The sequence below is a fragment of the Nyctibius grandis genome, chromosome 5, assembly GCF_013368605.1.
Source record: "Nyctibius grandis isolate bNycGra1 chromosome 5, bNycGra1.pri, whole genome shotgun sequence".
Classification (NCBI taxonomy): domain Eukaryota; kingdom Metazoa; phylum Chordata; class Aves; order Nyctibiiformes; family Nyctibiidae; genus Nyctibius; species Nyctibius grandis.
In genome coordinates this window covers 90,736,591-90,759,786 of record NC_090662.1, presented here as the reverse complement: position 1 = coordinate 90,759,786, position 23,196 = coordinate 90,736,591, and the positions used below count along the sequence as shown (strand labels likewise).

Below are 23,196 nucleotides of genomic sequence, written 5' to 3'. Positions count from 1 at the left end.
GGCCGCGGCCCCAGGCCGCGGAGGCGGGAGGGGGCGCAGAGCGGGCCCTCGCTTCCATCCGCGGGCAGCTGCGAGCCCGCAGGAGACAGGCACCGCACGGCCCTCGCCCAGGGGCTCCGCGGGCAGAGGCTGCAGCCTCGGTGACAGGCTCAGGGGGTAACCACAGCAAACCGGGCAGCTGAGGAGGGGGTTAGTGCATGTGGAAGGAGGAAGCAGGAATGGGGAAGTGCGGGATAGCCCAGAGCCTGCTTTTATACAGAAAAGGGAGAGAATGGGCTTGTGTTCAGGAATAGCACAGGGAGAAGTAACGAGGCAGAGGAGGGGAAGGAGAGGCAACAAAATAAAATACAAGGAAACTTTATTTTTCAGTTTTACCAAGGTTTTGCTCTGTTTTTTAAGATTTTTTTTTTAAATTTTTTTTGTCTTCAAGCTGTTTAGTAGTGGACAAGTCCAGTCAGTTTTTGTATTAAAAAGGATCTCGATGGAGGTAGCTTTGTCTCTGTCCTGGCCTTTGCTTGGTCTTGCCTGCGCACTCATCTCAGTAAACAAACTCAAAATAAAATTAAAAACAAAAACTGGAATTCCAGGTGGAGGCAGCGAGCACAACAGCCAGGTTCTCCGTGTAACAGACATGGCGCTGCGGCCTCCAGTCACTATGTACAGAGTCCATCATACATCCCCCTCTCTCCTAAGCACACTCCTTGCTCCAACGGGCTGGCTGCAGAGGAAGGAGTTTCTTCTCCTCCCAGAGACCTGCACAGCAGCTTCCATGGAGGGAAACAGCACCCAGTCAGGAATGTCAGGCAGAGGGGCAGAGTGTGAAGGGGTGGGGTGGGGGGGTTACTTCAGCTTGGCCGAAAGGTCAATGGCACTGGGCCAGGGCCTCACTGCTGCTGGGCCACCTGTAGGGCAAGAGAAGATGATCTGAGACTCAATGGCTGGTCAAGGGGCCCTGGCTTTGCCCATGGAGCCCCCACTCCCCCTCCGTCAGCTCTGCTCACTGACCAGAGAGGGTACGTACTTGTTGGGGAGGTGGTGGTGGAGGGGGCTCGCTGCTGCGGTTGGCCAGCCGGCTGAGGATGTTGCGCTCGGACATCTGGAGGCGCACTGCCACAGGTGGGATACGGGCAATGGTGGCAGGCAAACGAGTCACATCTGCCTTCATGTCACTCAAAAGCTCCTCCAGCTGCTTCAGAACTGGAAGAGAAAGGGTCATCTGTTCAGAGGGGAAAGGGACTCCCCACAGGGAAAAGCCCAGAGCAGACAGTGACACTCAACACCTATTCCACCCTGGTTTAAGGGGTGCATTACCTTTGTGCAGCACAGCATTGGCTGGTTTATTGCCAGCCATTGACTCCTTGGATAAGTGCTGGTGGCTCTCAGCCAGACATTCCACCTCGGCAAAACGCGTGTTCAGAGCCATAGATGGATGCGATGGGTCTTCTGACATGTTCAGATAGGCAGCTCGCCGCAACTGCTCCTCGATCACCAGCGCTTGCTCCAGGAGCTGCAAGATGGGGCAGTAGTAAGTCTTTCAGCCCTTGCCTGAAAAGGAGCCTGTTTGCACCCCCAGTCTCTCCTCCTCCAGTTCTCCACTACCTCATGAGGTGAGATTCTGCAGCTGAACCCCCTTTCACCAGCTTCTGTTTATGTTGAGTAAAGCCTAAAGAGCCCAAACCAATTAAGGGCCCCATTAAGCTAGGCCAGGTATACAGGAAAAGCAGGCTACATGTAGTTCAACAGAAGACTACCATAAATCCCCTAGACTTCTCATTCCTCCTCAGATTCTTTTTGAAGATCAAGTTGTTCGCTCTTTTACTCTATGGAGCAAAGGGGGTGGAGCTTTCTCTTTGAACCCAAGTGAGAAGTATCCCACGCTATCTATCTATAGGAAGAGTCTAAAAACTGTTAAGCACATCAGGGACATTTGCAGAGATCAAATTGAATCCTGTTAGCGCAGAACTGATCAGCCAGACCGCATTGAATTAATGTTTTGCCCCAAGACTGAGAACTACACAGCCTTTATTTGGGTTGGTCTTAAATCACTCCCAGAACTAAGCTATGGTCACTCCCAAATATGCTGAGACAGAGACTGAAGGCAACCCTTTTCTCCAATCCGTACAGTGTTTCTAAGTTGTGCTTAGGCACACTGAGTGGGCTGTAGCATACCAAGAAGCCGAGATGGAAACAGCTGCTTGAACCTCAAGCCTCCTGCTTACGAGCTGTTCAATAACCGTGTGGAGAAAGAACACTGAACCAAGCTCCCCAATACCATTTCTAGAGTAAAGGGAGCCGATACCATGGAGCTACTCCATGATCCTGAGAGATATTGCTTATTTTTTCCCCCCCTAAAATGAAAGGCACTGCAGAAGCCTTCACTTTCTTAGCAGAAACTCAGAACAGCAAGCTCTTGTTCTTAGAGGCCCAGCTGGCTGAAATGCACTTATCGCACTGAAGAGAAATCCTTACCTTGAATCTCCTTGCCAAGAACTTATTCTTTATTTCCAGGAAGTTACCCCTGTTCATCTCACCCTTGAAGGGTTCATTGAGGATGGCGTAACGTGGATCATTCTGAATATCCTGCCAACGGGCATAGCCATGACTGAGATGGGATGAGCTCAGGCAAACAAAGGCAGTGAGAACAAGGGAGTACACAGCCCAGGCAGACAGAGTTGTCAAGAGGACATGGGGAAAGGGGGTGCAGAGAGGGGAGGAACAGGAGCCAAGGAAAAGGAATGAGAACTATGTCCTGCTAAGTCTTAACTTAACTCCTCCTCCCACCATCACTTTCACTCTTGTGAAAGAAGAGAAAGCACCCTCTCACTCGGTGTACTCCAGCCAGACCCAGGACAGTCACCTTCACGGCAATAGTTTATGTGCAAGGGGAGAGAACTGGTCCATCAGGGTAAGGATACTTGATAATCCCAGCAAGGAGCCAGTAGTCATGACGCCGGTGCCAGATCTCATAGGTTTTCTTCGTGACAGTTGCAGCCCGCTCTTCATTTTGCCACAGGGAGTGTAGTTCTGGAAAGGCAAGAGACACCAGAACAGATGAAGGTTATTTCATGAACACAAGCAGGGGCAAATAAACAAGTTCAAGCATATAAAGATTTCTCCTACCGGTGAAGCCACCATCTGCTATGTTGAACATGAAGCGCTGCTTTACTGCCTTCTTGTGCCTTTCATCTACTGACTCTTTCAGCATCTCTCCATTCTGCAGCATCACCACATCTCTCTTGTCGTCATCCTTTTTCTCATCTGTACACACAGGAAATTATTAGAAAGAAAATGGCAGACACCAGCACCAAGTTGGACCCACAAGGAATCCTTGCAGGAGAGAGGTTAGGAAGAGAATGGAATTATCATGACTCACCTTTCTCATCCAGAGTGATTATAGGAGGTTCAGGTGGATTGTCAATAGGTGCTCTATCTTCCACTTTCTCCACATCAGCTGCAGGAGAGAAGGGAAACATGAGATGTAGGGGAACACGGCAAGTCCAAGGTTTTGGTTTTCAGCCTGTGAAACCCTAATACTGTTCACTAACTCCCTGTTCAAAGTCCTGGAATAGCCCCACTCATGGTCTACATTTAGGCCCGTTTCTTTAGGATGAAGTGCTGAAGCAAAGAAGTGCAACTTTAGGAAAACAGTATTTGAGGGGGAGGGGGGTTTATTGCTGTTCAAGGTATCAAACAACCTCCTTAGAGATACCTTTGCTTTCTACTTCCATTGGCTCATCTGGTCTTTCCTTCACCTCCAGTTCCTCTACTTTTTTTTCATCTGCTTCTGTGGGGTTCACCGGGGATTTTGCTTCCTGTGGCGATGTCTCCACAGGCTGGGCACACTGCTGAGGACAGAAATCAATGAGAAGAGAGGTAAAGCAGTGCATGGAAACAGAAGACAGTCACAGCAGTTTGGAAAGCAAAGATGCACAAAACTGTCAGGCCAGTTCTGAGGACCTGAGAATGATCTTTAGTGTTCCAAGAACTCATCTGACTCAGCAGCTGAGCGACACAGAAGAGGGAGCAGAAGTAGACACATTTGCAATTGCATGAGGCAAATAAGCAACCCAACACTCACCTCCATAGGGACCTCTGTTTCAGCAGCAGAGGCACTGAGCTCTTTCTCTGGTTCAGATGACTCTCCTTGCTCCTTAGCACTGGCTCCTTCTTCTACTTTTACTCCTTCTTCTGTGCATTCCCCACCCCAGTGCAGCAGACAAAAGAAGAGAAGCCATCAGTAAGGTCTTCCCCTCACTGTTACCAAGCACCCATCTCCCTCGCTCCCAGACATTAGGCCCATCAAAATGGGGCCACCATCACTCAAGATGACCCCCCTTTTCCTGCCTGCTGCTAATGCTGGGCTTCTCACTGATGTCAGCTCACCCAAGGAAAGCTAGTGTCCTCTCTTGCCTTTAAGGGCTTGCACATGTCTTTGGCAGCCCTCCTAACACGAGAGGTAAGTTGATCTGCGTCCACCCCCAGACCCCACCACCACAGCTCCGGTGAGGGGAACAGCCAGGATAAGGTCAGGACGCAGAACTGTGCAAGAGGGGAGCTCTCACCAGGTGGAGGGAGGGGGGCAGGCGTATTTGGCTGCGTATCCCCTGGTGTCGAAGGAGTTGGAGTTTTGGGAGAGGGTGAGCTTGGCTGTGAAAGTTTCTTGTTCTCCTCTATCTCTGCCAGCTCTGGCATACTCCAACGGCCATTCACATGCTCAAATTCCTGCACCTGCATGAAAGGGAGAGAAAGACGTATCATTGGAAGAGTCATGAAAAGCTCATCCTCAAACCAGAAGCGAGAGGCCACTGAGCACAACAGGCCACAACAACAATAAGTGTGAAAGGAGAGGTAACTCACTAGCTCAGGACCCCAGTGACTACAAGTTGTACAGAGAACAAAGGTTACATTGCTCTGCTGGGCACCTACCTTTTTGCGTATAAGTGACATGACCCCAATGCGAGTAAGGACATGCTGTCGAGAAAGACCTTCCCGTGGGACCCCGTCTGCGAAGGTCTCTGCACCATCAGCTCCAGGTTCACATAAATGGCGCATGAACAGTGAGACGTAGGCCCTGGAGCAGTTAAGAGACAAGAAATTAAGACTATAAACTGGGTTAGCTGGAGACATGCATTATCAGACCCCTTCCAATAAATAAGGGAAATCACCCCGAGACTCCTAACCCATAGTAACACAAGTTCTGGGGTTCCAGGCTCTTTCAAGAGATAGTTTCCTGACAGAATTACTACATACATAAAGGACACGCAGCTGACTCAGTCTTGAGCCAGAAACAACGATAACCCCAAAAAGGACTCAGGGAAAGTATTCATTACATGCTTGCATGGCCATGCTACTCCTCTAAAAGCATTTGGTTTTGGTGACTTATGAGTCGGGTCCAAGAAAGAGAACTAGGAACAACCCCCTGGAGTCTCTCCCAGTTTATACTTCATTCCCCCAACAAAGAATCAACTAATATATTAAGTAAATGTAGTCTCTAAGGAAAGGCCATAAAGGCCCAATTCTCATTCTTCCCCAAAGGGACTAGATGTTGCCAGTCTTCCATCCCTGCCTAGTGCAGACTCACTTGAACTCTTTCTCTGACTTGCCACGGAGGTCCCGAACAAGCCACTGAGTGGTGAAGGCATCCTGAGGTGGCATTCCATAGCGCATGATAGCATTGAGAAAGGCTTTCCTCTGGCGGGCATTGAAACCCAAGACCTAGAACGGAGGAGAAAACAGACAGATACGGCAAGAGCCACACAGAAGCAGCTAGGATGCAAACACCTACCCTAGTACTACTTACCTCAATGTTCCCTCCCACACGGGCAAGTAAGGGAGGCAGAGGCTTATCCTTATCATTTCTCAGGCCTTTGCGGCTAGGCCGACGAGCTGCTGAAGAGAGAAATGCAGCTAAGGAGGAGAGACAATGCACAGCATATTGTTGTGTGAATATTTCACTTGCAGAACAGCACCACAAAGTGTATAAATCACCCAAATCAAGTCCCAGCTGTTCCCACACTTGGAGAAAGTGACCCAGGAACTCTGGCTTCACCAGAACTTACCTTCAGACCTCTCATCAAAGTCCTCATCTCCTTCTTCAGAAGCAACTGAATAGTCTGACTGATTATCTGACTGGTCATCCTGCCAGTCTGAAAGAAAAACAGCACGTGAGCCTGAGACGCTACTCCGTTACTTCCCAGAAACATATACTTACACCCAGTTCTCCCTCAGGTTCCCGTGGATTTGTACCTCTATCCTCCTGCGAGCCATCATTGTAGTTAACTTGCTTGCGAATACGTTTGCCCTTGCCCAGATTCCTGGCCAGATCCTCCTGTTGCTGTTCATAATGGTGACGCAGCAGTTTCTCCCAGTAATCAGGATCTACTGACTCCTCCTGCTTAATGATCTCCCGTTCAACCTCCTCTTCCTCCTGCCACAGAGAGGTAACAAATTTAGAGCCCTGCACTTCAAACCCCAACCTGTCTGAGCAGATTTATGCCTACTTGCCCTTGAAAGCATCAGAGCTCCATTTGCTTAATTGATCCTACATCATTCAGCAGAAGATACTATCTGCCATCCCCCTCATACTCACCCCCATCTCTTCTTCACGAACCACATACTGGGCCACCTTGAAGGAGCTGAGATATTCGTTCATGCCCTGGAGTTCTGTATCTTCTGTTTCATCCTGGTTCCGGTCCAACAGACGCTCAATTGCTTTGTCATCATAGTGGATGACACTGCTGTCCTCACCTTCTTTGTTATCCCCTGAAGGAAGAGCACAGGCACAGTTGCTGTATGGATCTCAAGGGACTAGGAAAGGGAAAGCCACCCTAGACCTCTCCGTAGAACTACAGTCAGCACTGTGCCTAGTTGCTTGCTAAATAAGGAGCCAGACCTCCCCACCTCCTTCAGTTCTACTCCCAGGCACTCACCCCCCTCAGTAGCCTCATCCTTGAAGAGCTCTTCAGTGCCAAATTTGAGAATGTCATCAAGTTCCTGTTTGGACATGGAGCCTGTCTTGGAGCCCAACCCTGGTCTCACTACCAGATGAGTTAGCATCATTTTCTTCTTGGCCACCTGAGTGATACGCTCCTCCACTGAGGCCCTTGTCACAAAGCGGTATATCATCACTTTCTTGTTCTGTCCAATTCTGTGTGCACGACTGAAGGCCTAGAAAAGAGATGTGCTCAGAATAGTCTAGAGCTACACAAGTAGTAGTCTGATACACCCCGCCTACCTCCACAAGTTTCCCAGTTGCCTTCATGCTGGCTCTTAACATTAGTGAAGGCTGGGCCCTGAAGAACCCTCTGCTATTTCACTTCCCATCTCTACCCATCCTCACTGCTCTAATTTTGCATATTTCTAGAGGGGAAGTCTCAACATTCCTTCACTACTCCTGATTATTTCGTTTCCCCTCTTCCTCAGAATTACTCCATAGTGAGTGGTCTCATTCAGACTCACCTGGATATCATTGTGGGGGTTCCAGTCTGAGTCATAGATAATCACAGTATCTGCCGTGGCCAAGTTAATACCAAGACCCCCAGCTCGAGTTGAAAGCAGAAAGCAGAACTGCTGAGCACCAGGAGCTTAGATAAAAGGAGAGAACAAAAGCAATCAAGGGGGAGTCCATTACTCAAACAAGGATTTGTATCTGACCCACACCACCTGAGGGGGAATCACTACTAATTTAAGATTCCAGGAAAGCAATGGAAGACTTGGGCCACAACAATCCCATGTTGACCGCCAAGCGCACACAAGGCAAGTTTTCATTTTGCAAAGCAAGTAAGAGGCTCCATACCATTGAAGCGATCAATAGCCTCCTGACGCATGTTCCCTGTGATTCCTCCATCAATACGCTCATATTTGTACCCTTCGTGTTCCAAAAAGTCTTCTAGAAGGTCCAACATTTTAGTCATCTGCATATCAGTAAAACACCACCACAAGAGTGAGGGACAACGGGATACCAGATCAACAGACTCCTTTCTCAGAAAAAGGATTCCCAGCCTTCAGGTTGTTCCCCATATACCTGAGAGAATATGAGTACCCTGTGACCTCCTTCCTTAAGGTTCTTTAACATCTTCTGGAGCAGTAACAGCTTTCCAGAGGCTCGAATAAGAGCACTACCATCATACATGCCATTTGGCATTTTTGGAGCTTCCTGAGAAGAAAAAAAGAAAGAGTAAGGGGTGGGATGAAGGAAGAAAATGGCTTGAAGGAATGTAGCTTGGTCTTAGTCCCTAGCTGTGTTCATCAGATGCTGACTCACATCCAGTCATTTAGCTTGGCACAACCACAATGTGTAGCATTACTTATATGAAACATCAGTGCTACCCTGTGCCTCTTCTCTTGCAGTTTAACTCCTCTTTATTGACTTAGTCCCTACTCCTACTGTCTTCACCATCTTCTGTGAGTCACAGGATAGCTCCTACCTGTCATACAAAGATACTGGAAAAGGAAAGGCCTTCAGCATGTTGGGTCTACATAAAGACAGGATGAAAAAAATATAGAAGCAGAAAGAGAGGAAGGGGAACCCCTCCACGGGAGCTACCTGGCTCCCTGAAAATAGCCAGCAGGGAATTTGCTTATACAGAATAAATGACTGGATATACCATAGCAGCCACAGGAAAGAGGTAGGGGTGGTTACAGCACTTCTTCAGATCCATAACAACATTGAGCAAGGACACTTGGTTACCACCACCCCGTGCATTCAGTGCCTCAAAGTTCCTTGTCAAAATGTATTTATAATATTTCCTGAAAAGAAAAAAAAACACAACTCAGACACCCCTCATGAGAATGACTAACATACTCTCTTCCTAAACTGCACAGCTCCTGGCATTGCCTGCCAGCTACCTTGGCTCTGCCAGTGGCATTCACTATCTCTTTATCCCTTACATCAGAGCACAGGATTAGTCCTCCCCTCTGATATAGTGGCAGCAGGAAATCTTCCTCCTGTCCACTGTGGATAAAGCCCTATAGTGAGGATGAGACTGTTTCAGTATCCTCTTTGAAACAGCAGAACAGTGCAACAGTAGTTCAACAGCAGGTGCTCTCTTCATCCTCACACTCACTTCTGCATGGGGCTCAACTCCACTCTGACAATGAGTTCAGTCTTAGATGGCATATTCTTGAAAACATCAGCTTTGAGACGCCTCAGCATGTGTGGGCCCAGCATGTCATGCAGCTTCTTGATCTGATCTTCCTTGGCAATATCTGCAAACTCTTCTAGGAAGCCCTCCAAGTTACTGCAGAGAAAGAGACACTCAGCAAAAGCCACAAAGGAAAAAGAGAAAAAAAAAAACAAAACAAGGAAGGGGATAGGAGTGACAAGACAGGCAGGCTGACTTGCACTGCAAGACATACTGGAATCTCTCTGGCGTCAGGAAGTTCAGCAGGTGGAACAGTTCTTCCAGGTTATTCTGCAGGGGAGTTCCTGTAAGCAGCAGCTTGTGCTGGAGGGAGTAACCGTTCAGCACACGGAAGAACTGGGAAGTACAGAGCAGCAAAGAAATGGTGAGGGAAAAAAAAAACCAACACACACAAACATGTCAAAGGCTTATTAAGCAATAGGCCTACCAAAAAAAATTATCCTAGAAAAAAAAAAGTTGACACCAAGCTAGGGTTCAGTTTAGATCATATCAGCTGTTCAGACAAGAGCTCCAAGTAGTTCACATTCCAGCCAGGGTCACTAGACTGATCTCATTTGGATCATTGTTCTGCATAGCTAAAACATGACTGCAGCAAATCCCACAAGCCATCAGGTGCTGGGAGGTTTCCTTTGCTCTTTTAAGTTACAAGCTCTTTCAGACCACCAATCATTTCCAGACTGCTATACTATGTACTTTTTCTTGCTACATTAGTGTTCCACATTCTTACAACTACTCTGCCTTGAGAATTCTAGAAAGAGCTAAGTCACTCTTCCTATCAATCCTAGCAATGTTCCAGAGCTCTGAACAAGCAGAGGACAAGAGCTAAGGGTTTGCCAATGCGTCTTTAAGGTAATTTGTGCTGGTTTTCACAACAATGAAGTAATTCCAGGCAGAGGTAGTGAGCAGTTAAAGTACTGAAATGAAAAGCACAAGTGTACCATGTTCAACAGCACAAATTGACAATAAAGCAGTAATTTATTTATGAGCTTGGCCAGTTCTTTGCTTTTTTTTTTTTTTTTACACTTACCATGATACAAGGTCAAACTTAATGAAAGTAGCTTTTACTAGATGGTAAACAAAACAAAAAAAAGAAACCCACCACCACCTATGTTTTGGTTGTAACACCAGAAGGATCCTTCTAGCAGCCTCCACAGGGATTTATCTTTCTACATAGTTTTAGTAAAAAAAACCAAACATTCTCATTTTGGAATCAAACATGTAAGTTACTGATTTTTATCTGCCAAACTTTGGTAGATAACCACAATCTGTCAAGAAACGTCTGACCTGTCTTGCAGCCAAACACCTGAAGCTGTCCTTATGGGACAAGAAACTGCTCTAGAAAAAGGTAGATTTAATGGTCTTGGTGGATAACCAATTGTAACTATTAGTCGCAGTGTAACCTTGAGCCTTTAGATCCTCTTTCAATGAATGAATATTAATAGTAAGTATTCATTACTACTTCCAATAATTTCAATCCTAAGCATAGAATGGCATCCAGTCTTAGTGCCTATAATAAAAACAGATCTGGAAACTGGACTGCAAGCACAGCTGTGATGTCTTGGAAAGATGCCTCACGCCAAGATCCAAAAAGCTAAAGCCATTTAAACAAAGAAAAAAAAAAAGAAATCAAGAGGCAATTTGTCTTACAGTCTCCAAGAACCTATAGAACCAGCTTTCCAGTAACAATTGTTTTTAGCGTTCTGAGCACTAGAACCCAGCTGAATACAGACAAATCAATACCAGAATTAAGGCACAACAGCTTAGGGAGGGGCTGGATTAAGAAAGTAGAGTCAAGTCTACTGAATTCAAACAAGCTTAGCTAAGATGCAGCCTCACATAAAAGCAGCTATATGGCTTTCAGCATCTACCCAGGCATTTTTGAACACCTCTGCCCACCTCTCCCATTTCTATAACATCTAATTAGTTTTGCTACAAAGCTAGATGAATGCAGAAAGCAAACCTACTCTGGAAGCAGGACAATTGTGCTCATGCAGCTTGGTTTATGCTCAGTATGGTAAACCTTTCCAGAGTAGAGGTGGTACAGATATATGACCTGCTTTCAGAGAAACCTAGTTTGTATTTGAGAGCAACAAGGACATCCAGGTTTTTCTGTCTTCCAGTGTACAGCAATTGCCTATTCACCCAGACAGAAAGTAGTTTTAACCAGTGATACGTATAAAAGTGAAGTTGTTGCCAATGATACCCAATCTCCAAATGAAGGCTGTTTTGTTTGGGTTTTTTTAATAATGCATCAAATTTACTATTGAACAAATGACTAGGAGTTGGCAGACAAACTTATGCACTTAGGAGCAGCTACCTAGCTATCTAATCCTCTGAATACTCTCTGCCCATTCCCCCCTGCAACGTACACCATGCCTATAAACCACCAATGCTTCTCTGTACCTTAGACTGATTGTTCTTCAGTCTGTGAGCTTCATCCACAATGAGACAGGCCCAGTCAATAGAGCCTAGTATGGCCATATCAATTGTGATCAGTTCATAGGAGGTGAGAAGCACGTGGAACTTCACAGCAGCCTCCTTCTGCAAAGGAAAAAGATAAACATGGTAATGGGACAGGGGAATGCCCCACGACAAAATAGATGCAGTGTTTCTCCATCAAGTTATTTGGATGAGCCCTGGTCAAACAGCACATCAAAAACTTTTCGCACCCACAGTTTCCTGTCACAAGATTCAAAATGCTACCCCAACCATTCTAGCCTTTTAATCCCTCATTACTTGCTTAACACAAGTAACTCTCCTCAACCCCCTCAGTACCTGCTACTTCTGGACAGTTGCCAGATATTGTAGCAGAGAAGTTTAACAAATAAGCAGCAGATAGAGGCATATTAGAGACATGAGATTGGGAGAAGAGTGGCTCATCAACAAAGCTAAGGCTTAAAAAGATAAGTACTTTATCATGGAACTTTAAATTACTGTTAGTATTTAATGCAGTTCAATCTCAAGGGAAGCAAAGGAGTCCTGTCTATCTCCACCACTGGAAAAGCTTTAACTCCCATCTTGCTTTCACTAGGAAGACTGAAGCTCTATAGAAAACAGCCACCTAGATCAGGCTCTTCCTGCCTGAGCACAGAATGCAATTTCTCAGATGTCCAGGTATGGCCTCACTGTCAGACAGTTCCTCAGAGAGATTAAAAAGTTCATACTTTTTTGTATGTTTGTCGTCTTCATACAACAGCAATTCCGACATTGACTTAGATCTGTAGAAATGATGCACAGCTTCACAGATTTAAGTGGAAGAGACAGAGTGACTTGCCTATGGTCAGCATTACCTTAGTCAACTCTTTTTCCACTACCGAATTAGTTCAGACTGGTAGGAGTGTTTAAACAGTCTAGAGCAGGAATCTGAACGCCCACTAGTCATCAATTTGCAGTTACTTCCCCTTGGAAACTACAAGTATAATCAGTTCCCAGGGACATCAGAGTATCTGAATCTCATCTGCTGAAAACTTCCTTCAGTTCAGGCTTGTGTTACAGCAGAGTTCTGTACCTTCATTCTGGATGCTTTTTTGCCTCCACGTATGGCATTATCCTCAAAAGTGAACTCATTCTCACGGATGATGGCCCGGCTGTCTTTGTCCCCAACGTAGGTCACTACATACATATCTGGGGCCCACATCTCAAATTCTCGTTCCCAGTTGATGATTGTGGACAGTGGGGCACTCACCAAGAAGGGACCCTTTGAGTGGCCCTATGAATAGAGTCAGTAAGAGCATTAGATGAATGCAACCACTAACACAGGCAGAATCTCCCTGGGTAGTGACCTCCCAGCTCTCACCTCTTTGTATAAGGAATATAGGAACACAGCTGTCTGCACAGTCTTTCCCAGACCCATTTCATCAGCCAAAATTGTATCTGTGCCCTGGGCCCAAGAGAAGCGCAGCCAGTTCAGTCCTTCCAGTTGGTAGGGATGCAAGGTCCCTCCTGTTACATCGAGGTACTCTGGTTGCCGGTCATATTTCACTGTTGGCTACAGCGGAAAGAAGAAAGAGTTGAGATCCTTTACCTTAGCTAGACAGCTACCAAGACTCTTTTCCCAGTCACTCCTATATTCCCTAGCACAGATGAGACTTCACAGATGATGACCGACTAGCACCAGACAAAAATTCCCAAATGGTCAAAAGGTATCCGCCAAAAAGTCTCACCCAACGGATAAGGTGGGCCTTTGTCTGAAGGCTCTATAACCGGTTCATTTCTTGGGCCAGGAAGGAACTCTAAACCACATGCTCTTCACTCTTCACTTTCCTATTTACGTGCCTCCGACCCCCAAATAAGCAGCTATATCCGATGGCTCCTAAGCAATAAACAATAACTTACATCTACTGTGGGAGTCTCAGGGGGCCTTTCCAGTTTCCGCATCTTCACTTTCTTTAACTTCTTACCAGGCCTGCCCTCTTCACCTCTCATCAGCTCCCTATGCAGAGACAGTCCCAAGAATGTGCAAGTTTAATGGCTTTTGTAACAGATCAAGGCAAAACTACCGTAAAGAATAGGAGGGCGATCACCCATCTCAAACAGGCTCAAGAGACCAGGGCTGGAACCTCCATAAACTGGTGGAGAGGCACAAGGTCCCTGCCCAAAGGAATAAGGAGGCAGCAAGAAGAAGATGCTTCTTGGCTATCTCCATATATTAATCCTGTCAGTGCTAGGGGCTGACAAACACCATTATCTTCTCTTGAGGGAAGGGAAAGGAACACAACCTCTAGATACTTCTCTTACCTGTGATTCCAGTAGGCTTGCTTGTAGAGGTCATAATCTTGGATATCCACATCTTCACTCTCCCAGGATGCCTGGTCATAGGGTAGGTCTCTCCATTTAATCAAATAGTGGACATTCCCCTTTTTATCCACACTGCAGAAGAAACCAGCAAGTCTTAAGCACAGTGAAATGACAGTATTCACCCAATTCACCCAAATGGGAGAGATGGAAAGGATCCCTTAATGAAGCAACAGAAACAGAACAATGTTTGTCATATAAACAAAAGAACTCCCACTGTTTCCCCCAGCCATACTGCAGGTTAGCAGTACCTCCCCTACCTATGATTAAGGATCCTGTGGATCATCATCCACTCAGGCTTGATCCCGTATCGATAGAAGCGCTCCTCCATCTCAGCATATTTGGGGTCCTTGTTCTTTCTCTTTCGGCTTTTCTCCTCTTCCCCTCCGAAGTCCCCCGAGGGTGGCTCATCCATGTCATTTTTGCGTTGGTAGTTTCTAAACATGACTTGGCAGTGCAGCTCCAGCTGGAGTCGGGACAGAAACAGTTAGAAAGTGTTTCCCTGCAACTATCCAAAATATCTCCCCACAACTGTTCACCCTTATGACATGGTTAGAGTCCTCCACTCACCTGCAACTCTGACACCCAAGAGCAGTGCCAGTAGGACATACCCTGCCATTTGACAAAGAACTGCCTTTCAGGCCGACCCTCCAGAGGCTTAGGTGGAGGAGCATTAGGGTCTGCATCAGGTGGACGTGGTGGTGGGGGGCCAACTGGGGGCTGACCCCATTTCCAGATCAAGATCTTCTGCACCTTTCCTTTCAAAGCTGGGCACTGAAGAGTTAAACAGAGCTTGTTACATCAGAATGTACATACTCTTAACACACAAGTGCTGAGGAGTAGAAACATAGAGCCACATTTCTCTTCCTTAGTTATAGCTTTACTACACAGATGGAATTTGCTTTTTGGGCCTGGAAGCTTTCATCCTCTTATCTCCAGCATTTCTTTGAGCTTTCTCCAGTTTATCTTTTTTCTTAGGACTGACAAACCCCAAACTGAATTCAGTATCTCAGTTTAGTTATCTCCCCAGGGCCACAGCAATTCAGAAATTCTACATGAAACACAGAAATTGCTAGGTTTGATGAGCCCCATAGTCTATCCAACCCCAAGTCCAATGAAAGTTTGTACAGAAAACATTTTGCTGTAGAACTACAGGCCCAGCATAGGGGTATGTCCTGAAACAACTTTTTTCTTCATCATCTTAAAAGCCCTTATCACCTACTAAAAGCACCTAACACCATTCATAATACTTCATTTCAAGAACTTCCTGGAAAAGTGTGACTTTCTCCCAGCCATCTACTAAGAAAGGGCTTGGCATTACAGAGCTTGCAGTGGAAGAAAACTGTTTGTCTCAGCATCAGTTTGAAGTATTTTTTCAAGCACTGAATTTGCTTGCACTCATTCTCCTGCTTCTACATACATCCAGGATCCAAGAAAATTGAGCCTCGGCATCTTGGATCCAAAACTGCCCAGCTACTCTGCACATGGACAAACCTGACGAGACTCAGTGGCTGTAACCTTGTCCTTCCTGCTGTCTGGAGAAAGCAGCCAATTGACAAGGCACAATCCAGCCACACAAAGTCAGGCCTTGATGTTTTATGACAAAAGCGTGAGAGGAGATAGGGTCTTCGGAGGACTAAGCATTTCCAGGAAAATATGATGATCCAAAGGGATTAGACTGATCATCTCTCATAGCAATAGTACAATGGTAGTAGCAGAAACTCACAGTGCAGCGAGGACACAGCCACTCCCCGTTGGGAATCTCTGGCAACGGGGGATTCAGACAGTGGATGTGATAGGATGAAGGACAGGCATCACAGCACAGCAGCTCTCCTCCGTCCTTGCAGACTCTACAGAACTCCATGTGGTGGTCATCCTCTTCCTCAGCATCCCCCACAACATCCTCCAGGATTTCCTCACCTTCAGAGTTATCCTCCTTTGCTTCCCACTGAATGCCCTCTTTTTCCTATAGGAGAGGGAAATCAGAACACCAAAGTCACACATCTGTGATTATTTTATTACTGCAGAAGAGCAGCCCCGAGTCACCTGACATCCCCTTCCATGATCTCTTGCACAGTTTGGGGTAATCCAGTACTCACACAGTGTGGGCAGCTCCATTTGCCCTCTGGGGCTTTCTCCATGTCTGGGTCCAGGCAAACCATGTGGTAGGCACGAGGGCAGGTATCACACAGTATAATTTCTCCTCCCTGCTGGCACACCTCACAGTAGTCCTGGTGATCAGTCTCATAGCCATCCACAGCCACTGTGGAGTCTTCCTCACCTGCAGAGGGTGGTGGGGAGTTACAGTATAAGCCACAGGTACAAGCTTACTACAGCAAGGGAGGGTACTCTCCCAACAACATAGGTAATAATATAGAGATCCAGAATGCAAAACTCTGTATCTATATAAGAAAACAGGGTAGGGAGCAAGAGCTGCAACAGAAGTAAATCAAGCCCCTTTGTGCCTCCATCCATGCATGAAATTTAAGGTGTAGTTGAGGCCAGAAAAACTCAGCAGTGTGTCTGTTCCCCTACTAAGGGGAGAAAGAACTCACGAGCACCTTTTCCTTATTAAAAAAATCAGGTTCTTCCTTCATGAAGAATCCTCCTCCCTCAAGTATGCTGTTAAACGCCCAAATTCTGCGGAGACATTCCTCTACTCTTTCTATACATTTAGCTGCGCTTCTGTCTCCAGCTGACAGCAAGCATCAGTACCTTTCTTTTTCTTTTTCCCAGCTTTGAGTTTTTTGCGACTGCGGCTACTACGGCTTGTAGATCCATCTGAAACAGAGTAGCTGTTGATGCTGGCATCATCAAAGTCTGACTCCACATCCAGATCATCATCTTCACTCTGAGGTAGGTAAGAAAAAAAGCTATGCTACTCAGGCACGCATGCTGGGGGCAGCAGACATGCATCCCAGTACTTCTAGCACGTCATCACCTCCTCCTCAGAAGGTCAAGGAAGGAGCGTTACTTACTGATGATCTTTTACGCTTGGAACCAAATCCTCCCAGTTTGATTTTCAAAGGTGCCACCTTCTTTGTTTTAGGTTTCTTGATATCAGGAATACGAGGACTGGCCTTTGGCTTCCGCCGGGCATTGGGTCCTGGGAACAGAGAAGCCTGCAAGTCAGAAGGACTACTGCCTTGTCACCACTCACCCTCTACCATCCTGCCAGGTTCTTCATCTCACCTTTGCCCTCCTTTGTCTTGGCTTTCCTGAGTGGCACATCTACAGGGGGCTGCGGCAGGACAGCATCCACATTTGTCACCATACTCTCCACTACTGCAACAGCTGCAGCTGCAGCAGCTGCCACAGATGCACCTGAACTTCCCTTGAAGGGGTTGTTTGTGCTAAACTCCCTCCATTTGGCTCCCAGTACCATCATCATCTTCGACACTGCTATTTTAGGGTTCTTGGCTGCAATAAGCGGCCTGCGTACAGTTAAAGAAGGAAGAGTTACCAAACCACCCTGAAATCTAGATCATTATTCCTCCCCGACGCCACCCCTATCAGCATCTCTATCTCAAACTACATGCCTTTCTAATCTCTGATCTCAACAGCCAATGAATCTCTCCACCCCCATCCTTCACACTGTGTGGAAGATGCAAATGCTCAGGGGCTTGGAAAGCAAAATGGAATTTAGCACACTAGGGAAGAAAGGGGACTGGGAGCGAGGACTTGCATCATCTTGATCACTGAAAACAAAAAAGATGTGGATCAATTATTTTACTGTTGCTTCGGTTTTTGCTCTAGGTAGGACGCTAGTGCCTCTAATGTGCCTTGAGGTTCTTAAAAGAAGGAACCTAGTCCTTGACCCATGTCTTTTTTTGCTCCACAGTCCTTCCAAGTGCAGGCTTGAAGTTCACCTGACAAACTGGCTGAAAGCTTTGTAGTTGGTGAGAGTGCGGTAATCCTCCTCTGTGAAGATATGATCAATATCCTCCATGCCCCAGTCTTCCAGAAGCTGAGCAGATGACTTTGGCTCCTGTGCAAAGAGAATCGCAGCAACTCTGAGAAAAAGCTCTAGTTCTGCTCTAGGATAAAGAGCAGAACTCCCATGCATCTGCAGATGACCCAACAGATCAGGACCAGGGGACATTTTTTCTTCCTCCCATCCACTATCAGTGCCATAGGACACAGCCTCAACAGAACATCAGTGGAGGTGGGAAAGTCTCTATTCAACATATGTCCTAGGTGTGTTTAAGGCAGAAGAGGGGAAGAAATGCAAGGTGGGAAAATGGTCAAGTCAGGCAGGTCTAGTAGAAGAAGAACAAGAGACTGAACAGGCCCAGCTCCATGTGCCATCACAAATGGAGAGCACAATGATCCCCAAAATCAGATACATGGGTATGAGGAGCAAGCAGTCAGTCAAGCAGGGTAGCTCCTCACCTTTGAGTCATCATCTTCTTCCTCTTCTTCCTCCTCCTCCTTGCGCTTGGCTTTGTTTTTCTTTTCCTTCTTGGGCCCTAATTTCTTCTTTTTCTTCTTCCCAGGAGTGTAGTCACTGCCCTCGCTGTCAGAGCGCAGAACCTCCTCTTCTTCCTCCACAAACTCATTCCCCTCACCAGAGCTGTCCCCCAGCTGGGGAGGGAGGGAGAGAGAAGATCAGGCAGCTGTGAGAAAATACCCTGGATAAGCACTAAATGCCACATTCTCCCCAAGCTCTACAGGGTTCACACAAAGCATTGCTGCCATAGGCCAACAACAACAGTAGGCACCCTCACCCCATACATTCATATTTTAGAGCGTGATCTGAGGCATCTTTGTCCTTACCTCCTTCTTCTGACGCTTGCTGAGCTTGGGCACTTTGGGTTCCTTTAGTTTCTTGGGTTTCTTCTTCTTCTTGATTTTGGGCGTCTCAGCCTCTGACAGAAGCTCTTCTTCTGGCTCTTCTTCAGGCTCTGGAGGGGAAGATGCAACACATCTCATTCAAATCCCATCTGTGCACTACAGCATAGTCCACTTCTCACAGATACCACTCAACTTGTCTACTTCTTGCTACATACTTACATAGAAGTGTTTACGACTGGTTACTCTGTTACTGTTCACAACAGATACTAACTAATCATAAGTTACCACTGCACATGGTTTTCCCCTTCCTCCTAATATCACCCATTTCCACAATATTCCTTCTCCACGCAGTTGCACTCAGATCTCAGGGACCAGAAGTTTGCCACAACCCAACAAGAAGAGAAAATAGCATAAAATAGATGGCCACATCTAAAGAAGATGAAACGGTGAATACGTTTGAGAACCTGACTAGGATACAGCTTCAGTCCATGGGTCTCCAGGAAAGAAACCCACAACTATCTAGCCTCTTCAGCAGTACAGAGCATCCTACAGCCACATGCAAAATACAGGCCAGTAAGCCACTACTTGTCCTCCTCCATAGGAAAGTTGTTACTCAGCAACTCTATTCCAAACCGGATTTGACACAACCTTCCCCCAACCCCTTCCCTCTGCGCCAACAGCCAGCAAGCTCACTGCTGGGCCAGAGGAACACATGTCAGCTCCCCACCACGCATGCTCCCATTTGTGCCCCCCCTTCCCTGCCTGCCCCCCGCCCAGAGGGACAGGGGCAGCCAGACAGCCCTTCCCTTTGTGGCAGGCTGCAGGAACAGCCTGGCCACCCGCCCTCCCCCACCGCCCCGCCCACCGCACACAGCCAGAGTCACTCCTTCTCCCTCCAAGGGAAAATGGCCTCCTGACCACAGGAGCTGGGCAGGATGGAGGAAGCCACAGGTCAGAGGAGATACCGCAACCAGGGGTGAAATGGCAGAGGTCGAGCTCTCAGAACCTGGGGTCCTGCACCTGGTCCCTGCCATATTCCCAACCGATGGATGCCTCTCTGCTCCTACAGTCCTGCAACACCATGTCCTGCAGGGATCCCACCTCTTCTCCCCCAGGTTCTGATTTAAAGCCTGTAGTGTCCCATCCTTTGCAACATATTACCTAAAGCTCTTCAGTTTGCAGGGATTTTAAGAGCTGTTCTTCAACATTTTCCTTACAAGGCTTACTGACAGTCCCCTTCTGCCTAAGATTTCAGAGGTGCCAGAAAACCCTAGAGTCAAAGCTTAAGAAAAAATGCCAAACGAACAAAAAAACCAAAAAGCCCACACCATCATTTTCCCTTTCCAGTTACAACATTTCTCTTCTATGACACTGCAACACTACAGCATGAGTTAGTAGCAAAACTCAAACTTGTCTTACAATCCAATACATCAGGATATACGTTATTCTTTTTCACAAGGAAGCAGAGAATCCAGATGTAGGTCCACAGAGCAAGTCATGACCAACCACAAGAGCAACAACAAAAGAACCCCAAACCAGAAGAGTACCCAGGGCTCTAACTCAAGTCTCATGTTGATGATGAAGATGCAAACACGAGGGAAAAGGCAAGGTACAAAGACTACAAGAAAAGCAAAGGTGAGCAAGCTGCACAGAGCAAGAAACCTCAATAATGGGGTGTGGTGATGAAGGAAAGTGGGTCACGCAACAGCCCAGGGCAGTTTGCTCTGGACGTCAGCTGGCTTGAGTTCCCAGATGAAAGAAAGCCAGGCACCCTGCCCTTTCACATAGTACGCCCCTTCCCCCTGCCCATTCACAAAATATGAAACTTGTAGGCATTTTCGTACCCCATCATAACTGGATGCTCTGCCTCCACCTCTTACACCTCCTCAAAGCATGGGCCCCAACAACCTGCAACGGCTTGAAACAAAGTCAGCTCCACCTGATACAAAGCCGCGAGCCTCACACTTTGAAGTAACCCTAGCACTCGAGTATCAAAATCAAAAACGTAAGCGTGACTCGTAGTAAAAATAAAAAATTACATTCCTCAGCACATCACGTATGTCACATATTCAGCTCGAGGCCAGCATTACCCGTTTCACATGCACGCCCAGCAGGCTCCCCATACCTGGATGCTGGGGGATAGCATTGTTCAACAGGATCTCCATCTCATCATCATCGCTGCCCCCTGAGCATGGTGACGGAGATCCAATGCCCGACGCCATGTCCTCCAAACTGGGGGAGGCCTGGGCTTATATGGGGTGTCGTCTTCTTACCAGTCAAGCCAGTGCTTCATAGAAAAGAAAAAGAGAAAGTTAGAGCAAACCTGAACTCCGCTTTCTCAAGCAATAGTGCTACCAAGAGGATCCGTGAGAAAGCTTAGACAGCAACTTCACTGGATTTGGAGCCTATGGATAATAGAAACACTGGCAGCAAGTATCAGCTTAGAGTTGTGATGAAGCAGGCTTTGAAGACACTAGATATTAAACTGAGTCAGCAACTCATCTCTGGCGAGGAAGCCAAAACAGCTGTCCTACAGGAAAATTCTCCCGTCCTCTGCAGCCAGCTGCCCTCGGTTATTTCTGCCTTGGGCTGGGAGAAGGCAGCGAGGCAGGGAAGGCTTCCAAAGGCGACCTTGGGCCAGCCGGGACGCTGTCAGCGAGCCGCGGCAGGGAGCAGGCGGTCCGCGCGGGGCCCGGTACGGCGGACAGCGGCGGAACCGGCAGTCCCCGGCTCGCCCGCCCAAACTTGGCGCGCCGGCCCCGGGCTGACACCGCCGCGGCCAGAGAGGCGGCCCGGCGTCGCCCTTCTCCTCCTCCGGCCCCACACAAAAGGCAGGGCCAGGGCAGGCTCGGCGGCGCCAGCAGCCCCGCTCCGCTGCCCGCCGCACCCGCGCCCCCGCCCGGAGCGGGGCTGCGCGGCGCAGGGCGGGGGCGGCGGGGGGGGGGGCAGCGTCTCGGTGGGGCACGGTCTCCCGGGCGGGGGCGCGGGGCGGGGCCGGGGAAGTCCGGCTCGCATGCGGCGAGGAGCCGGCTCTCCCCAGGGACAGGCAGGGGACGAGCGGCAAGCGCTGGCCCGGGCTGGGGGGACCGGCGGGGCGGCCGCTCGCGGGTGCGGTGTCGGTTGGGGGAGGGGGGAGGGGGTAACGTCCTGCGGCTGCCCGGGCACGGGGGGACGGCGCGGCCCCGGGGAAAGCTGCGGCCGCGGGCCGACGAGGCGCCCGGCGGAGAGGGGCGCCCGCCGGCAGGGACGCCCCAAGAGGCGGCGGAGGGCCCTGCCCGCCCTCGTCCCCTCCCGGCTCCTCACCCGGCTCCAGACCACGGCTCGTCTCTCACCGCCGCTGCTGCTGAAGGGAAAATGGCTCCGGCCCCGGCACCGCCTCTTAAAGGGGAAAAAAACCGACCGTGCCCCGCCCCGCTCCCGCCTCCATCCCATAATATGCCCCCGGACCCCGGCAACATGCCCCGCCCCCGTCTCCCGGCAACCGCCCCCCCCCGAGACATCCCATAATACTCGCCCTCCCCTCAGAACTTCCCACTCACTGCCCGTCCCGGCATCCCATAATAATAACCCCTCCCGCCGGGAACATCCCATAATAACACACACCCCCCCCCCCCCCCCCCAAAAAAACCATCCCATAATACTCCCCACGCTCGCACCCCTTCGCTCCGGCATCCCATAATATTCGCCCCCCTCCCCGCGAGGGACCCCGCGCCGGGGCAGGGCGCCCCCCGCGGCGCGGCCCCTCGCCCGCACGCGCGCCGCCCGGCCTGCCATCCCATAATAGGCACGTCCCTCCTGCGGGGAGCGGGGGGGGGGGGTCACACTGTAGTAACCCCCAGAACATCCCATAATAGTCACACCCCGGGCGCACATCCCATAATAGTCACACACACACCACCACCCCCCCCCGCCTATGCAGGCATCCCATAATAGTCGCCGGGAGCCACCGTCCAGCCAGGCATCCCATAATACTCGCGGCCGCTCGCCCCGCAACCCGCGGGGCTCCGCCGCGCCACCGCCCCCCAGCCCACCCCGGCGCCCGCCCCGCCCCGCCCCGCCCCACCTGCCCGCCGCCCCGGGGCCCTGCCCGGCCCCCGGACCTCTGCGCCGCCGCCAAGGTCCCAGGGCACGGGGCCAGCCACGCAGCCCGGAGCACTCTGGCATCGCCCGGCCCCTGCGCGCCGCCCGCCTGCCCGCTGACACAGGCCCCAGGCGGCCCGCACCTCCCCGGCCGGAAGCGCCGGGCCCCCGCCGAAGGCCCCCCATATTGGGGCTGAGCGCCCTGCTCGCTCCCCTTCCCCGTCCCGACTGGGGCATACGGTCTCTATGGCATGTTTTCCCCTTCACGCACACGCAGGGCTGTGGCCCTCGACGCCCCATCCCGCATGCCCTGCCCGCTGGGCCCCTCCTAGACTATCCGTCCCCAGGCCGTGACCCCCACAGCGCTGTCACCGCCACTGCCAGC

General features: G+C 49.2%; 1 protein-coding gene and 1 non-coding gene across 7 annotated transcripts; both read right to left on the bottom strand.

Annotated features, from left to right (window-relative positions):
• Positions 1–341: 341 nt before the first annotated feature.
• Positions 342–22,813, bottom strand: CHD4 (chromodomain helicase DNA binding protein 4). 6 transcript variants are annotated; one of them, XM_068400351.1, is made up of 41 exons: positions 22,795–22,813; positions 22,035–22,107; positions 20,857–21,018; positions 18,714–18,841; positions 18,330–18,521; positions 17,807–17,925; positions 17,130–17,371; positions 16,916–17,043; positions 16,653–16,788; positions 16,037–16,218; positions 15,664–15,903; positions 14,508–14,711; positions 14,198–14,403; positions 13,881–14,012; positions 13,479–13,575; positions 12,940–13,131; positions 12,652–12,852; positions 11,547–11,684; positions 9,358–9,479; positions 9,066–9,239; positions 8,607–8,748; positions 8,024–8,155; positions 7,796–7,913; positions 7,459–7,583; positions 6,930–7,167; positions 6,590–6,762; positions 6,247–6,427; positions 6,060–6,146; positions 5,801–5,907; positions 5,582–5,715; positions 4,927–5,071; positions 4,563–4,728; positions 4,079–4,188; positions 3,710–3,845; positions 3,374–3,451; positions 3,121–3,258; positions 2,916–3,024; positions 2,470–2,602; positions 1,312–1,507; positions 1,022–1,197; positions 342–902 (listed from the first exon to the last, which is right to left on the bottom strand). In XM_068400351.1, the coding sequence occupies exons 3-41, from the start codon at positions 20,951–20,953 to the stop codon at positions 885–887; spliced, it is 5,772 nt and encodes a 1,923-aa protein (XP_068256452.1). In that variant the 5' UTR covers positions 20,954–21,018; positions 22,035–22,107; positions 22,795–22,813; the 3' UTR covers positions 342–884. The 6 variants fall into 6 exon arrangements, with proteins under 6 accessions (XP_068256452.1, XP_068256451.1, XP_068256453.1 ...); XM_068400350.1 differs by lacking the exon at positions 22,795–22,813 and having other exon boundaries at positions 22,035–22,121; XM_068400352.1 differs by lacking the exon at positions 22,795–22,813 and having other exon boundaries at positions 3,710–3,842; positions 22,035–22,121.
• LOC137664475 (small Cajal body-specific RNA 11) lies at positions 4,396–4,535 on the bottom strand. Its single transcript, XR_011048324.1, has one exon. It is a non-coding gene; the product is annotated as a small Cajal body-specific RNA 11 (non-coding RNA).
• Positions 22,814–23,196: the final 383 nt, after the last annotated feature.